This window comes from Trachemys scripta, chromosome 6 (genome assembly GCF_013100865.1).
Source record: "Trachemys scripta elegans isolate TJP31775 chromosome 6, CAS_Tse_1.0, whole genome shotgun sequence".
Lineage (NCBI taxonomy): Eukaryota > Metazoa > Chordata > Testudines > Emydidae > Trachemys > Trachemys scripta.
Genome location: NC_048303.1, coordinates 124,521,298 through 124,539,412, shown reverse-complemented (window position 1 = coordinate 124,539,412; position 18,115 = coordinate 124,521,298). Strand labels below are relative to the sequence as shown.

Here is an 18,115-nt window from a genome sequence, read left to right as displayed (position 1 = left end):
TGCAGCTATACAGTGTAATAGAGCTGAATATTAAAACACTTTCTTTGAAGTACTTCCGGCAGATAAATTCCGGTCTCAGACATCACTGTCAATCAAATATTTCTTGCCTATAGTTGGTTGTATAAGCAAAGATCCCACCCACACATTTCCTTACAGACATGGCTTTGTTTTTAATTGGCTCAAGTCTTTTCAAAAATTGCCTCTTTGCCCAATAGGATGCACCATTAAAAGAAATCCCGGTTGAACTTTGCATTTTTAATGCCATATTTTAGTGGGGGGCCCACCCAGGGGGTCCACCCAAGCCAACCTGTGCAGAATGTCAGCTGAATGTGCTTTTGGTAGATTGAAGGGATGCTGGTGTTGGTTACTCCCATGATTGGATCTCTCTGAGGAAAAATATCCCTATAGTTCCAGCTGCCCGCTGTGTCCTATGTAATATCTGTGAGGCAAAGGGTTGCCGCTGGAGGTGAGGGCTATTAGAAGAGTTTAGCATGGAGCTATATGGCTGAGGGAGGCCTCGAAAGAGCATTTTAACAGTGAGCCACAGTAATGCGGATTGTGCTCTACCTACCTGCCCCTGAAGTTTTGGGGCCTTTTAGGAATGACGTGGTGCTTTCTGTACATTTATGAAGATAACACTGTGTGTCTCTGACCCTATGAGTTCTGTCACACTGTACAATAACAAGTAATTGGGTGCTTTCAGTACCACTAGGCATTCTGCAGCATACGTTAAGAACATAAGAACGGCCATACTGGGCCAGACCAAAGGTCCATCAAGCTCAGTATCCTGTCCTCTGACAATGGACAACGGCAGGTGCCCCAAAGGGAATGAACAGACAGGTTATCATCAAGTGATCCATGCCTTGTCACCCAATCCCAGCTTCTGGCAAACAGAGGTTAGGGACACCATTCCTTCCCATCCTGGCTAATAGCCATTGATGGACCTATCTTCCATGAATCTATCTAGCTCCTTTTTGAACCCCGTTATAGTATTGGCCTTCACAACACCCTCTGGCAAGGAGTTCCAGAGGTTGACAGTGCGTTGTGTGAAAAATACTTTCTTGTGTTTGTTTTAAACCTGCTCCCTATTAATTTCATGTGGTGACCCCTTGGTTTTGTATTACGAGAAGGAGTAAATAACACTTCCTTATTTACTTTCTCTATACCACTCATGATTTTATAGACCTCTATCATATCCCCCCTTAGTCGCCTCTTTTCCAAGCTGAAAAGTCCCAGTCTTATTAATCTCTCCTCATACGGAAGCCAATCCATATCCCTAATCATTTTTGTTGCCCTTTTCAGAACCTTTTCCAATTCCAATATATCTTTTTTGAGATGGGGCAACCACATCTGCACGCAATATTCAAGGTGTGGGCGTACGATGGATTTATATGGAGGCAATATGATATTTTCTGTCTTATTATCTATCCCTTTCTTGATGATTCCCAACATTCTGTTCACTTTTTTGATTGCCACTGCACATTGAGTGGATGATTTCAGAGTGCTATCCATAATGACTCCAAGATCTCTTTCTTGAGTGGTAACAACTAATTTAGACCCCATCATTGTATATGTATAGTTAGGATTATGTTTTCCAATGTGCATTACTTTGCATTAATCAACATTAAATTTCATCCGCCATTTTGTTGCCCAGTGACCCAGTTTTGTGAGATCCTTTTGTAGCTCTTCATAGTCTGCCTGGGACTTAACTATCTTGAGTAGTTTTGTATCATCATTTTACCACCTCACTGTTGATCTTTTTTTCCAGATCATTTATGAATATGTTGAACAGCACAGTGCAGAGCGGATGGCCCCACTGGTTGTTTAGCAGGCTTTCTGCTTCTGATGTATTAAAAAAAAAATTACTATTACTTTTGGAGTGTTTGGCTAGCTGTTCTTCAAATTCTTTTTTGGTCTTTCTAATTATATTTTTACATTTCATTTGCCAGAGTTTATGCTCTTTTCTATTTTCCTCACTAGGATTTATCTTCCACTTTTTAAAGGATGCCTTTTTGCCTCTCACTGCTTCTTTTACTTTGTTGTTTAGCCACGGTGGCTCTTTTTTGGTTCTCTTACTATGTTTTTTAATTTGGGATAACTCAGTGGTTTGAGCATTGGCCTGCTAAACCCAGGGTTGAGAGTTCAATCCTTGAGGGGGCCATATAGGGATCTGGGGCAAAAATCTATCTGGGGATTGGTCCTGCTTTGAGCAGGGGGTTGGACTATATGACCTCCTGAGGTCCCTTCTAACCCTGATAATCTATGATTACCCGTTCTGTTCTATGATATACATTTAAGTTGAGCCTCTATTATGGGTGGTGCCTGCAGGCGAGGGCAGTGCACAGAGCCCTCTACCCCCCAACCCCCAGGGGCCGCAGGGACATGGTGCTGGCCGCTTCCGGGAGTGGCGCGGGGGCCAGGGCAGGCAGGGAGCCTGCCTTAGCTCCGCTGCACCATGGGGCTGGCAATCCCATGGGCCAGATTGAAAGCTCTGATGGTCCGGATGTTGTGTGAACTAATAAAGATTAATTATTTTCCATGCCAAGTCCTGGCCTCTTTTCTGAGATTGCAAACAAATGGGGCTACGAGACTGTCACGGAGGTCCAGATTCCGTGATTTTTCGTAACCTCGGTGACTTCACGACTTCGTCTGTCAGTCCCAGCTCCTTCCCCGGCTGTCAATATGGTTCCACATGATGGAATTTCTGCTTTTCTAGTTCTCTTTTTTAAAAAGCCTAGGCAATTTAACAAATTTTTGTTTGTAAAGCTCATAAAGGTTGCAAAGTCAAGCATTTAAAAGTTAGGAAATGCCAGAATTAAGGATGCCTTTGCAAGCTTAATTCAACCCCCTTATGCATATGCAGTATGATACCGTCTTTAATTACATGATCACATACTTCTTGTTCTACAGCAGCCCTGCCTCATTCACAGGATAGACAGTGAATGAGGTGGATGGTTGCAAGAAAAGAGAGGATGTTCTCTTCTCTTCTGGATATGGTACTGGACTGAAACGCAGAAGGGCTGCATTCTACTCCTGGCACAGACTTCTTATATGCTATGGCAGAGAAGGGCAAACTAGGGTTTTGGATCCGGCCCATGGGATTGCCAGCCTCATGGCACAGTGGGGCTAAGGCAGGCTCCCTGCCTGCCCTAGCCCCCGCTCTGCTCCCGGACGCGGCCAGCACCACGTCCCTGCGGCCCCTGGGGGTGAGGGGGCAGAGGGCTCTGTGCACTGCCCTCGCCTGCAGGCACCGCAACCCACAGCTCCCATTGGCCAGGAACAGGGCACTGCAGCCAATGGGTATTTCGGGGGTGGTATCCATAGGCAAGGGCAGCATGCGGCGGAGCCGCCTGCCCCACACCACCCTGAGGAGCCACTGCCGGACATGCTGGCAGGGAGCCTGCCTTAGCCCCACTGTGCACCACTGCCACCCCACTGCTCGAGGTAAGCAGCGCTGGGCCAGAGCCCACACCCCAAACCCCTTCTGCACCCCAACCCCCTGCCCTGAGCCCCTCTAGCCCCCTCCTGCACCCACACCCCACACTCCCTCCCACACACTAACCCCCTGCCCCAGCCCTACATTCATGGCCCTGCATGCAATTTCCCCACCCAGGTGTGGCCCTCGGACCAAAAAGTTTGCCCACACCTGTGATATGGTCATGCTTGACTTTGCAACTTCAATATTCTTTTAATAAAGTGTTTTGTATGTAATACGTACATATGCTAGATGAAAAAACTTCCCAGATATTCCAGATGCCGAATGTAAATAATGCCTTATTTTTTTTAAAAGGAGCATATTAAGAGATGAGCAAACCAACTACATTACAAACAGTCATTTAAAACTGTGTTTAGTAGACATATTTACACAGATGCCTGGAAGCAAGGGATCAGTATTTTTAAAAACCATTCAGCAGAAAATGTAGGGCAGTTAGAACTTTATCATAACATTGCTCTTCCTCCTACGCCTTCTGTATACTGTGACAGACCCAGACCAGTGGGGTACAGGAGTCTGGTAGAGGGCAAATATACTGGTCACTGGATGAGTAGTTTTCTGTTCCCTGAGTGACCAGAGCAGGGGCTGCACTAGAGTAATCAGGAACCTGCTAGAACCAGTTAAGGCAGGCAGGCAGGCTAATTAGGACACCTGGAACCAATTAAGAAGAAGCTGCTAGAATCAATTAAGGCAGGCTAATCAGGGCACCTGGGTTTTAAAAGGTTTCAGAGTAGCAGCCGTGTTAGTCTGTATCCGCAAAAAGAACAGGAGTACTTGTGGCACCTTAGAGACTAACAAATTTATTAGAGCATAAGCTTTCGTGGACTACAGCCCACTTCTTCAGATGCATATCTCCTCAATGTATGTTTGTATATATATCTCCTCAATATATGTTCCACTCTATATGCATCCAAAGAAGTGGGCTGTAGTCCACGAAAGCTTATGCTCTAATAAATTTGTTAGTCTCTAAGGTGCCACAAGTATTCCTGTTCTTTTTGGGTTTTAAAAGGAGCTCACTTCAGTTTGTGGTGCGAGTGTGAGGAGCTGGGAGCAAGAGGCGCAAGGAGCTGAGAGGGTGTGCTGCTGGAGGACTGAGGAGCACAAGCATTATCAGACACCAGGAGGAAGGTCCTGTGGTGAGAATAAGGAAGGTGTTTGGAGGAGGCCATGGGGAAGTAGACCAGGGAGTTGTAGCTGTCATGCAGCAGTTACAGGAGGCACTATAGACAGCTGCAGTCCACAGGGCCCTGGGCTGGAACCCGGAGTAGAGGGCGGGTCCGGGTTCCCCCCAAACCTCCCAATTGACCTGGACTGTGGGTTCTTCCAGAGGGGAAGATCTCTGGGCTGTTCCCCAACCCACATGGTGAATCTCTGAGGCAGGAAAATCTGCCAATAAGCGCAGGACCCACCAAGATAGAGGAGGAACTTTGTCACAATATGTATAGTGATGCTACACTATTTTTGTAATGTTTGGTTTCTTACAAAGATGGCTGTTAGATAAACTGCTAAAAATATTATAAAATTTAGCCCAATAAAAGATTCATAGATTCTAGGACTGGAAGGGACCTCGAGAGGTCATCGAGTCCAGTCCCCTGCCCTCATGTCTAGACCATCCCTGATAGACATTTATCTAACCTACTCTTAAATATCTCCAGAGATGGAGATTCCACAACCTCCCTAGGCAATTTATTCCAGTGTTTAACCACCCTGACAGTTAGGAACTTTTTCCTAATGTCCAACCTAGACCTCCCTTGCTGCAGTTTAAACCCATTGCTTCTGGTTCTATCCTTAGAGGCTAAGGTGAACAAGTTTTCTCCCTCCTCCTTATGACACCCTTTTAAATACCTGAAAACTGCTATCATGTCCCCTCTCAGTCTTCTCTTTTCCAAACTAAACAAACCCAATTCTTTCAGCCTTCCTTCATAGGTCATGTTCTCAAGACCTTTAATCATTCTTGTTGTTCTTCTCTGGACCCTCTCCAATTTCTCCACATCTTTCTTGAAATGCGGTGCCCAGAACTGGACACAATATTCCAGTTGAGGCCTAACAAGCGCAGAGTAGAGCAGAAGAATGACTTCTCGTGTCTTGCTCACAACACACCTGTTAATACATCCCAGAATCATGTTTGGGTTTTTTTGCAACAGCATCACACTGTTGACTCATATTTAGCTTGAGGTCAACTATAACCCCTAGATCCCTTTCTGCCATACTCCCTCCTATACAGTCTCTTCCCATTCTGTATGTGTGAAACTGATTGTTCCTTCCTAAGTGGAGCACTTTGCATTTGTCTTTGTTAAACTTCATCCTGTTTACCTCAGCCCATTTCTCCAATTTGTCCAGATCATTTTGAATTATGACCCTGTCCTCCAAAGCAGTTGCAATCCCTCCCAGTTTGTTATCATTTGCAAACTTAATAAGCGTACTTTCTATGCCAATATCTAAGTCGTTAATGAAGATATTGAACAGAGCCGGTCCCAAAACAGACCCCTGCGGAACCCCACTTGTTATGCCTTTCCAGCAGGATTGGGAACCATTAATAACAACTCTGATGGGGGGTTACTTTGTGGAACATTTTTTTTTAATTTGGAAAATATTTAATTTACACTCTGTTTAGTTTGATATATGAAGTAGAATCATTACATAGAGTAGAGTATGCGGCCAGATCCCAAGATGCATTACACAGGGCTACTCTCTAGGCATGACCACTTGCTTCGTGCTTCTGTGGAGAAGTAGCTGAAGCCACATGCTATACTCAGGGTGGATTTGATTTAAATCACTAGTCAGGAAGACTCGATTTAATCATGGATTTCTACATAAAAGTGCATTCTTGTTGGTTGTTATAACCTTAATACATATCTTCACAAGTAGAGGAACTTCATTAAAATATTCCCAAACTGGGTCTCTTTTACGGCCTGCTGCCATTATAGGTTTTCCCTTCTAGTGAGAGAATGCTATGGTAGATCTCAAATCAATGAAGGCTACACTCAGAAAGACATCAAGACTTCTGGAATATGCTGCTCAAACAGTTTCACTTTTGTTTCTACTGCCTGTCCCTCCCTTCTCACATTTATCTCCAGTCTTCTTCTCCTTGTCCAGATCTATTCTGCCCCCAACAATCTTCATTGAACTTTTTGAAACTTTGCACTTTTAGAGAGAGGTAAGGGATTGACTCTGTGTACACAATTCTGAAGAGGGACAATAGGGTTGAGATCTGTTATTTCTCACTTCTATATATTTATTTATTTTAAAACAATTTGGCTGTTAACAAGCATGTTATCTCTGGAGACACAAATCCACAGTTTGAGAACTGCAAAACTAAGTATCTCTGATGGAATCTTCTAGACTGAGCACGGAGTCCCATTGGGTAGATAGAAAGATTAACCTAAATCTATACAGAGGCCCCTGGAGCCCCATAAGATTGGGTCCCTAATCCATGAACTATTAGAACTCCTTTACAAAACTTTTCTTAAACATTACATGAATATATTGTCTCACACTATAGAATTAGAATTTATAATCCGTATTCCATGATGAGATATCTTTGCGCTATAATGTAGCTTAATTAAAATTATCTTTAGATAAAATGTTTTTTGAGGAAAAAACCTATCAAAAAAATCCGATTTACGTAAAAAAATCTGATTTTTTTTATTTTTGTTTTTTAAATCATTGCTTTTTATCCACCCTGGCTATACTTCATTGCTCGGGAGAGCAGATGGAAGGAATGTGTTGGGGTGGACAGTCAATGTCTTAAGGCCCAAACAGAGATGCCCCATGTGCTGTTCTTCCCAATCCACTGCCATAAAGGCAGATAGGAGACCACTCACTATATCACCATATTTCTTGGCAGGCAGACACAGGGCTGATGACTGGTAAAAGGCATCACACACATAAGTGTGCAGCACCTATCGCCTTCAAGCTGATTTTCAGTGGGACTCACACTGCCCGGGTCCTGGCCACCGGTCCGGGGGGCTGTGCATTTTAATTTAATTTTAAATGAAGCTTCTTAAACATTTTAAAAAACGTATTTACTTTACATACAACAATAGTTTAGTTATATATTATAGACCTCTAGAAAAAGACCTTCTAAAAACATTACAATGTATGACTGGCACGCGAAACCTTAAATCAAAGTGACTAAATGAAGACTCGGCACACCACTTCTGAAAGGTTGCCGACCCCTGCTCTAATGCCTCGCAAGAGAACGGATTTGGCTGAATCTCCAATGGGTGCCACCCCATCTGAGCATTCTGTGTGCAGGAGAGAGCCCAGTCATTCACCCGCAGTGTGACCAGGGCCCGTGCTGCACAGAAATGAACACAGGAATTCTTATATTGGATTTCTTTAATTACTTTCTTAGTCATTGATTCAGTGTAAGATTTCTAAGTTAGTTGCTCCATTGTTCTGCTACTTTATGCTTAGTTCATCGCTCTCAGATGGCCTGATCATTGCAGCATTAACCCTCTTCACAGCTTCTTAAAAAAGAGAGAGAGAGAGAGAAAACAAAGCAATATTTTACAGCTGTTGGTGTTATGTTAAAAGGTAAAATGGGCAATTTTTTGAAGATTGCATGTAAAGGTACGTCTACACGGCAAACCAAAAACAAGGCAGCCAGTCTGAGCCTGAGTCAACTGACTTGGGCTCATGCAACAGGGCTAAAAATAGTAGTGTAGACGTTCCCACTTGGGCTGGTCTCAGAGTCTGGGCTCCAGACTGAGTGGGAACACCTCGTCTGCTATTTTGAGCCCCGTAGCACAAGTCCCGCAGTTGACTCAGGCTCTGAGACTCGTTGCACAGTTTTGATTTGGTTTGGTTTGGGGGGCTTATTTTTGCAGTGTAGACATACCTATTGATATCCGATATGCTTCATGGGTTTGCTCCTATCGGGGACTAGGCACTTCGGCTCTGACACAGCTCTGTTGCAGCTGTGCCACTGTAGCATGTCTAGTGTCGACATAGGTAAGGCTTTGCAGCAGGATCAGGCCCTTCCTTTAATCCCTGCTTCACCCAGTCGCATCCTTTCATCTTTGTGTGGCTATTATTGTCTAAGTGAATGAAAATAGATTACCACAGAATAAACCGAATTAATTAGTCTGGAGTGACCCCCCCTGGAGGGCAAAAATTCATACGGTTCTATGTTTTAAACAGGAGATGGTGGTTAAACCTTACCCAGCATTTTTCATTCTTTCTGTCCCCGGGCAGTAGCAGATGGAGTTTCCCAGTGCTAAATACTGATGCATTTTACATTCCTACTCAGCCTCAGGACGTTTTAGCTTGCCAAGTCCGAACTCAAACTGTGAATGCCGAGAGGACTGATGATAAATAGACATACTGAGCGGCAGACCTGATCGCTACACCTGCCTCAAAGGCCCTCTGCCACAGAGGTCACACCTATGTGATTGTATAAACTATTCCATAGCCTGTGAGTGTCAGCCCAGCGATGTGGGAGCTTGGATCAGAGAAGGCGAAGGGCCTGGTTCTGCTAGGTCTGCAAGGAAGGGCCTGATACTAAGCAAGTGACTGTGGTGCCATTGCTTCACTGGGACTACTCATATGCTTAAAATCAGGCATGTGCATTAAGCACCTTCCTGAGTAGGGGTCTTAATGCTCAAATGTCCAAGCTAATGACAATTAGTATAAAAATACAGTTTTTAAAAGACCGCTGAGGGTCATTCTGTAGTTTATCAGTACTTACTGAGTACTGTACCTATGACATTCTATCTTACAGGACAATGTAACTCCTTCCTGTACTTACTGACCTACAAATGTTAAGGCATCGTGCAAAAGAATATTACATAGCTGACTCCTTTGGGGAGCTCACTGTGTGTGATAGCCTATCGTGTTTCTTCTTTGAATACAAGTGTCCAAAATTCCTGAGCTGTAAAGTTCATATTCCTTTCCACCAGCTGTCTCAGTGCTTGGGCTTCTTTCTTGGATTGTTCAAAGCTTGGTATCCACATCTCTTGCAGAGATGTCCAGCGTATGTTTGGAGAGGAGAACAAGAAAGCCTCAGGTTTCGGGCAACTCAGGTGGTTAACCTGTGCGTTCCATCTCCTGGGTGACAATCCCTGGCAATGGAGGAGAAACACAGGAAGGGTTTAATTAGACTCCAGGTCATGGATAGCTGCACTGATTAGTAGAAAGTATTCTACCCGCTCCCGAATTCTCTTTCTCAGTGAAAGAGTATTTCACTGTTCCTTGCACCATAGGAACACACCTTTGTGAAGTTCATGCTCTGGACTGTATCCTGCCTGACTGCTTTGATAGAATGGGCGTAGCACATGCAGTGAAACCGAAAACTTCCCTACCCTGCCCTGCAGGGTGTACCTTAACGATGCCCTGGAGAGTGAAAGAGTAGGTTGGTCTCCCTGCCCATCCACATGAGGTGTTTGCAGTGATGTAGCCATGTTGGGATATATGAGAGACAAGCTGGTTGGTCCTTTTATTGGACCAGCTTCTGTTGGTGGAAGAGAGATGCTTTCGAGCTTCCCAGAGCTTTTCTTCAGGACACTGTGTCAGCTCAAACGCTTGTCTCTTCCACCAACAGACGTTGGTCCAATAGAAGATATTACCACGTTGTCTCTCTCGTATCCATGAGAGTGGCTGTATGGTGCTGATTTTCGGAAGGGAGACATCTCTTCACTGGGAACGGGACTGAAACCAAATTAGTTTTCATATAGGCCACCAAAAAAAGGAATCCGATGGTAAAAGCTTCCAGATGAGACAGAATTGGGCTACACTGAACTGACAACCTAACTGCGAAGGGTTCCCTGTAGCTACCAATCCACTGAGTCATTTCAGCACCATATTCTAATCCCTGTTCTGGGGTCTGATCCTATGCTCATTGCAGTCATCAGCAAAGCTCCCACTGATTTCAATGGATCAGGATCACAGAATAATAGCCAGAAATTGATGATGTTCTCTTGACTTCGACAGAGCTGCGCTGATTTATACCAGCTAAGATTCTGACTTTAAGAGTTTAGCAATTAATTGTTATCATTTCAATATATATATGCATTGTGTGATAGGAGCTATGAAGCAGGCACTGGTGAACTCAGCGGGCCTTTTGGTCCTGGAAGCCTCCTTGGTTAGGGAGACCTAGCAATGTGGGAACTAGGAGAATCTCAGCTTTCAGTTCTATAGTTACTCTCTCCTACACCTGCTTTCTACACTTGCATGGTTAAGCAAAAAAGAGGTTGTCTGACCAGAAATTTGCAGAGTAGGTTAAAGGCTCCATAGAACTGACAATCCTAGATAAGCTGAATGCTCAATAACTTGCATGGCAAAATTTTTACTCCCATTTAACTAAGGATCAACAGACAAGTAGCTGAAAACAACATGAGTATTCTTAGTCCCATTTTCCATAGGAGTACAGTTCATCTTCCTAAGAATTTTCTGTTTCCCCTTGCTGGCTGATGAGAAAGCGCTACAGTTCAGACTGCCGCAGTAGAAAACAGCAGAGGAGATACAGTATTACAAGCCAGATTGTGTGATAATGTAAATGTAAGCAAAGTTCCTGATTTGGATAAACAGATGTAAAAATAATTCAATCCATATTGATGAATGACCCAGGGGAAAAAATTCAAAATAGACTTTGGGCACCTCCATTCTTGGTGCTTGAAATTGGACACCTAAACTGCTGTGGAATCTACAATCAGTGGCCCCTTTTGAAAAAGTGGCTGCCCATCTTTACTGCGTGATGATTGAGGCAGACATTAAATGCGTTTGTGGTTTCAGTTTAATTCCAGGTGTGCTGTGTCCCTATCAGTAACTAGTAATCCCAGGAGCGAGGCCCAGGAGACAGAACTACTCTCTGACCCTAACAAGTGGCCCCTCGTGTTTGTAACTGATGAACTTATGAGGCAGTGTTCTCTAATAAAGTGTATATCAGTCTGTGTATGTCAGCATGGCACCGGAGTTTTAGCCCTGCTGGAAGATCAGTCAGATTCTGTTTGCCAAAGCTAGCTATACTTCAAAGAAAACAACCCCAAACCCAATGAGAGTTGAGTACCTTTTCCTGCCTTCTGATGTTTTCCCACACCCTATTACACACCATGCACTCAAACACATCAATGTAATTGTCCTGCGTGATATCCTGGACTCCCCATTTGCGTTCTTGGATAGCAGCGAGCAGTCGTTGATTGGAGATGGCCCCTTTCACTTTCCATTCTAGGTAGGCCTCGTACTCTCGATCGTTTGTATCCAGTGCCTTGATGTAGTGCGCCAGCTCCCTGGGATGTGAAAATCTTGTTACAAGGATTGCACTCTTATTGCTAGGAAGCCAGTCTGTAATGCTGGGGGACCCATAGTACACTGGTACCACGCCCAACTTGAGGGGCCTCCAGAGCTTTTCAGTGATGTAATCCTCGCAAACTGCGTTTTCAAAAGCAAGAATGAATTTGTACTGAGCAAGTATTCTATAGAAGTTACCGTCGTCCATGGAGGCTGGGTTTTTGAGGTGCTGGGGAAGGTCTCTGTTATGCAAGCATTCACCATAGGCGTCCACCTGGATGTAGCTCATCAGCTCACGCACGTAGCTGTCCCGGTCTGAAGGAGGGTCGCAATCGGACTGCACATACACAAGCGGTGCAAGTCCTTTTCTCAAGCTATTCTTCTTTTGCAACGGAACCATGTATCTCAGAGACTTTATGACCTCTATGCCCTCCAGATACTGAGTAGTCAGTGGCAGATGGGAGTGGCGACTGAAGGTAGCTGTATGGTTGAACAAGGTGATGGTAGGTTTGTGGAAGAGCTTGTAGTTGTTTTTGGGCGACTCTTCATGGAAAAGGGCCCAGTCGTGATGGCGTTTACGAGGGAGGGGTAAGCTATCTATATTAAAGTCAGTACCTAGACAAACACAAATAATGTTACTAGCCATATCCTTAATATATTGAACTAGGAAAAAAAAAATTTAAATCACTGTAAAAGGCCCTTGTAATTTACTTCGGGCCTAGCTGTGCCACTGTTACTCACAATGAATATGATTGTATGTGTAGTAAGCTTCTGTTGACTGCAAAATGACTAGTCCTGTAGTAAGGTACTACTCACCATAAGTAAAGGTGGCACAACTGGCCTCTTAATATTTCCAGTAAACTCTGTAATGGAATAGCAGTGTTTTAGATTACAGATAGGCTGAAAAGGGTTGTGTTAATTTTGCATTTTAGTGGACTTGTTATTATCTTTAATTGTTGTAAGACACTTAGAAATAACAGGATTGCTTTCTTCTCTGGAACGATGGGCCACAGAGTCGAAATAAAATTCCAGATAGTCCTAATTATGAAACCAACAATTACAGCACAACAATAAACACTAGTGTGAGGATGTGGGTATCTGTACCACATGGTCTTGTATAACCAAGTTCTCAGATTATAGGCCTTGGAGCATACGAGTTACCATTAAGGTGAATCATGTGTGGTGGATCTGCAAAGCTGGGGACTTCAACTCCTATCCACCTCCTCCTCACTGTATATCCCCTTCCCCTGGCCAGGTAAGGTCCTGAACGAGGATGTGGCAGGGCCCCGTTTGGGACTCAGAAGTGGGAGCCACTTAGCGGCAGGAAGCTGAAGAGACGCCTTGGGAACTGTTGACAGGGCCACAAATGGACAGGCTGTGACTGCTGGACATCATAGCGGGGTGCAGGTCTCTGTGGGGCTTTTGGAGGAGCAGCAGCAGCTGGGCAGGGAGCCAGTGCAATGAGGGACACTAACTGAGCCTGGCTTGGAAGCCTTCAGATGCTTATTTGCTTGAGTACAGACTGGACTGGAGAGGGCACCCCAGGCACTAGGCCTGAAGCACCCTGCCTCTCAGTTGGACTGTCCAAAGGGGCCCAAACAAGAACCACAATTGCTCACTTTGAACTGTATCTAGGTACAGATACCTAGATATCCAGGGTATCAGCAACCTTTCTCCTTTCCTGCCAGCCCTAGTAAAAACCTTTCCTTAGCCATGTGTCTGATTGGCTATTGGGTCCCACCAGGGCTAGCGCCTATAAGGCCTACCTGCTGAAGCACCTACTGTGCTTGGCTGAAAAATGTGGTACACCAGGCATGCTAGTGGCACCCCTATGGTTTGGGGTACACAGTAACCCCAATAATTACACATGCTTATTGGAGCTTGTGTCCATTTACCTTTAAAATAACGGTACTTTCCCCAACCCCCAATGATAAGAAAAAGTAGAAAGAACAGGAGTAGTTGTGGCACCTTAGAGACTAACAAATTTATTTAGTCTCTAAGGTGCCATAAGTACTCCTGTTCTTTTGTGGATACAGACTAACACGTCTGCTACTCTGAAAGAAAAAGTAAGACATTATTCCAAAAAGCTTTAGTAACCAAATATCAAGGAGTTATAACAGATAAGAGAATTAATCCAGACAAATGGAAATTTGGGACAGATTCACTCAGACCACTCCAGCAATGCAAAGTAGCCATAAACTTGGCCTTTCAACTGTCCCCTTCAACTGGGTTTTTGGCTGCTTTGCATCACTAGAATGATCCAAAGCAGCCAGAGCATGGTGATAAATCAGACACTCTCGCTCCAGGACTTCTTGTGTGAAGTTCATTTGATTAATCTGTGATTTGTGTTTTAGGATTAACTGCAAAGTGCTTAAAAAAATTATATTAGGACAACTCCTTATTGGTTGGGGACTACGGTATATAATATTTGATTGTAGTTTAAGTGCTAGCAGTTTGGAGATTATATTTTAATCATTATTCTCGATCGAGAGGATCTGGCCATGAAGCTTTTGCGAACAGGGGCTGCTAACAGGGAGTTTCGCAAGGGAGTTTGGAAGGGGAGCAGGAAGGGGGCGAGGGTCCCTTGCCGGTTCTATCTGTTTTCTCTTTATTCCCCTTAATACCTATAACCAACTACATTCAAAACTTCTTGCTTAAACAACCCTTTCAGCGGACAGGGGGCTGCAGACAGGAGTTTGACAGAGGGAGGCTTACGATGGTTAGGAAGACCCGCAACACCTGTGCCAGCACTGCTTCTGTCTCCTCCACCAGTGCCTGTAGCCAGACAGAGCGCCTGAGCATGGATGCTTCTACCCAGATCCTGGTGTGGTTTTGCAGAGACTGTAACTTGCAATTTCCACTTACTGATATCCAGGCTGGGGGGACCATCCAATGTGAGAGGTGCCTGCTGGTGGAATCTCTCAGGCAGCAGGTGGGAGAGCTACAGGAGGAGGTGGCTAGGTTGAGGAGCATCCGAATCCACGAGCAATTCCTCGACAGTGTCCATGTGGAGACAGCTGAGGTAGCTGTCCCAGTACACAGGACTGCTGATACACCACTGGTGGAGGAGGAGATGGCTCAGGGTGGACACTGGCAGCTGGTTACTTCTGGCAGCAGGCAGTGCTCCACCCCTGCTCCAAACCCTCCTGCCGTGGTAATAGGTAACCGTTATGCTCTTCTTGATACAGGAAAGAAGGAATCACTCCCTACAGTAAAGGAGGAGAAGCCTCGTACCCCTAAGGCTGGGAGGTCTGCTGCCACCACTGCGAATAGGAAACGTAGGGTAGTGGTGGTCGGAGACTCTCTGCTGAGGGGGACGGAGGCGCCCATCTGTCGCCCTGACTTTCATCTCGGGAGGTATGCTGCCTGCCGGGAGCCCGTATCCGAGACGTTACGGAGGCATTGTCAAGGATTATCCAGCCCTCTGACTACTACCCCATGCTACTCATCCATGTGGGCACAAATGATACTGCGCGGTGTGACACTGAGCGGATCAAGAGTGACTACAGGGCTCTGGGAGTACGGGTGAAGGAGTTTGGAGCGCAGGTGGTATTCTCTTCAATTCTTCCTGTCAAAGGTAGGGGCCCGGGCAGAGACAGATGCATCATGGAGGTGAAAGCCTGGCTGCGAAGATGGTGTCGCTAGGAGGGCTTTGGCTTCCTAGACCACGGGATGCTATTCGAGGAAGGACTGCTAGGCAGAGATGGCGTTCACCTTTCGAGGAGAGGAAAGACCCTATTTGGACACAGACTGGCTAACCTAGTGAGGAGGGCTTTAAACTAGGTTCGTCGGGGACAGGTGAGCAAAGCCCACAGGTAAGTGGGGAACATGGAGACTGGGGAGATGGGTCGGAAACGAGAGGGAGTGTGGGCTATATTGTCAGAGAGAAAGGAGGGTCAGGACAAAACTGGGAGGAAAGATCAAACCAGTATCTTAGATGCCTATATACAAATGCGAGAAGTATGGGCAATAAGCAGGAAGAACTGGAAGTGCTAATAAATAAATACAACTATGACATTGTTGGCATCACTGAAACTTGGTGGGATAATACACATGATTGGAATGTTGGTGTGGATGGGTACAGCTTGCTCAGGAAGGATAGACAGGGGAAAAAGGGAGGAGGTGTTGCCTTCTATATTAAAAATGTACACACTTGGACTGAGGTGGAGATGGACATAGGAGACAGAAGTGTTGAGAATCTCTGGGTTAGGCTAAAAGGGGTAAAAAACAAGGGAGATGTCATGCTAGGAGTCTACTACAGGCCACCTAACCAAGTGGAAGAGGTGGATGAGGCTTTTTTTAAGCAACTAACAAAATCATCCAAAGCCCAAGATTTGGTGGTGATGGGGGACTTCAACTATCGGATATATGTTGGGAAAATAACACAGCGGGGCACAGACTATCCAACAAGTTCTTGGACTGCATTGGAGACAACTTTTTATTTCAGAAGGTTGAAAAAGCTACTGGGGGGAAGCTGTTCTAGACTTGATTTTAACAAATAGGGAGGAACTCGTTGAGAATGTGAAAGTAGAAGGCAGCCTGGGTGAAAGTGATCATGAAATCATAGAGTTTGCAATTCTAAGGAAGGGTAGAAGGGAGAACAGCAAAATAGAGACAATGGATTTCAGGAAGGCAGATTTTGGGAAGCTCAGAGAGCTGATAGGTAAGGTCCCATGGGAATCAAGACTGAGGGGAAAAACAACTGAGGAGAGTTGGCAGTTTTTCAAAGGGACACTATTAAGAGCCCAAAAGCAAGCTATTCCGCTGGTTAGGAAAGATAGAAAATGTGGCAAAAGACCACCTTGGCTTAACCACGAGATCTTGCATGGTCTAAAAAATAAAAAGGAGTCATATAAAAAGTGGAAACTGGGACAGATTACAAAGGATGAATATAGGCAAACAACACAGGAATGCAGGGGCAAGATTAGAAAGGCAAAGGCACAAAATGAGCTCAAACTAGCTACGGGAATAAAGGGAAACAAGAAGACTTTTTATCAATACATTAGAAGCAAGAGGAAGACCAAAGACAGGGTAGGCCCACTGCTTAGTGAAGAGGGAGAAACAGTAACAGGAAACTTGGAAATGGCGGAGATGCTTAATGACTTCTTTGTTTCGGTCTTCACCGAGAAGTCTGAAGGAATGCCTAACATAGTGAATGCTAATGGGAAGGGGGTAGGTTTAGCAGATAAAATACAAAAAGAACAAGTTAAAAATCACTTAGAAAAGTTAGATGCCTGCAAGTCACCAGAGCCTGATGAAATGCATCCTAGAATACTCAAGGAGCTAATAGAGGAGGTATCTGAGCCTCTAGCTATTATCTTTGGAAAATCATGGGAGACGGGAGAGATTCCAGAAGACTGGAAAAGGGCAAATATAGTGCCCATCTATAAAAAGGGAAATAAAAACAACCCAGGAAACTACAAACCAGTTAGTTTAACTTCTGTGCCAGGGAAGATAATGGAGCAAGTAATTAAGGAAATCATCTGCAAACACTTGGAAGGTGGTAAGGTGATAGGGAACAGCCAGCATGGATTTGTGAAGAACAAATCATGTCAAACCAATCTGATAGCTTTCTTTGATAGGATAACGAGCCTTGTGGATAAGGGTGAAGCTGTGGATGTGGTATACCTAGACTTTAGTAAGGCATTTGATACAGTCTCGCATGATATTCTTATCGATAAACTAGGCAAATACAATTTAGATGGGGCTACTATAAGGTGGGTGCATAACTGGCTGGATAACCGTACTCAGAGAGTTGTTATTAATGGTTCCCAATCCTGCTGGAAAGGCATAACGAGTGGGGTACCGCAGGGGTCTGTTTTGGGACCGGTGCTGTTCAATATCTTCATCAACGACTTAGATATTGGCATAGAAAGTACGCTTATTAAGTTTGCGGATGATACCAAACTGGGAGGGATTGCAACTGCTTTGGAGGACAGGGTCATAATTCAAAATGATCTGGACAAATTGGAGAAATGGGCTGAGGTAAACAGGATGAAGTTTAACAAAGACAAATGCAAAGTGCTCCACTTAGGAAGGAACAATCAGTTTCACACATACAGAATGGGAAGAGACTGTCTAGGAAGGAGTACGGCAAAAAGGGATCTAGGGGTTATAGTGGACCACAAGCTAAATATGAGTCAACAGTGTGATACTGTTGCAAAAAAAGCAAACATGATTCGGGGATGTATTAACAGGTGTGTTGTGAGCAAGACACGAGAAGTCATTCTTCCGCTCTACTCTGCTCTGGTTAGGCCTCAGCTGGAGTATTGTGTCCAGTTCTGGGCACCGCATTTTTAAAAAGATGTGGAGAAATTGGAAAGGGTCCAGAGAAGAGCAACAAGAATGATTAAAGGTCTTGAGAACATGACCTATGAAGGAAGGCTGAAAGAA

General features: G+C 44.7%; 1 protein-coding gene across 3 annotated transcripts in view; it reads right to left on the bottom strand.

The window, feature by feature from the left end:
• Nucleotides 1-7,816: 7,816 nt before the first annotated feature.
• The window catches only part of FUT10 (fucosyltransferase 10), a 24,998-nt gene continuing 14,699 nt past the window's right edge, over nt 7,817-18,115 (bottom strand). For 2 of the 3 annotated variants that reach the window (XM_034774406.1, XM_034774405.1), the window contains exons 4-5: nt 11,502-12,337; nt 7,817-9,558 (exon numbers count right to left, since the gene is read on the bottom strand). In XM_034774406.1, the coding sequence (XP_034630297.1) occupies nt 9,325-9,558; nt 11,502-12,337 (1,070 nt within the window). In that variant the 3' untranslated portion in view covers nt 7,817-9,324. The remainder of the gene's footprint in view (nt 9,559-11,501; nt 12,338-18,115) is intronic. The other variant, XR_004646233.1, reaches the window with a different exon arrangement.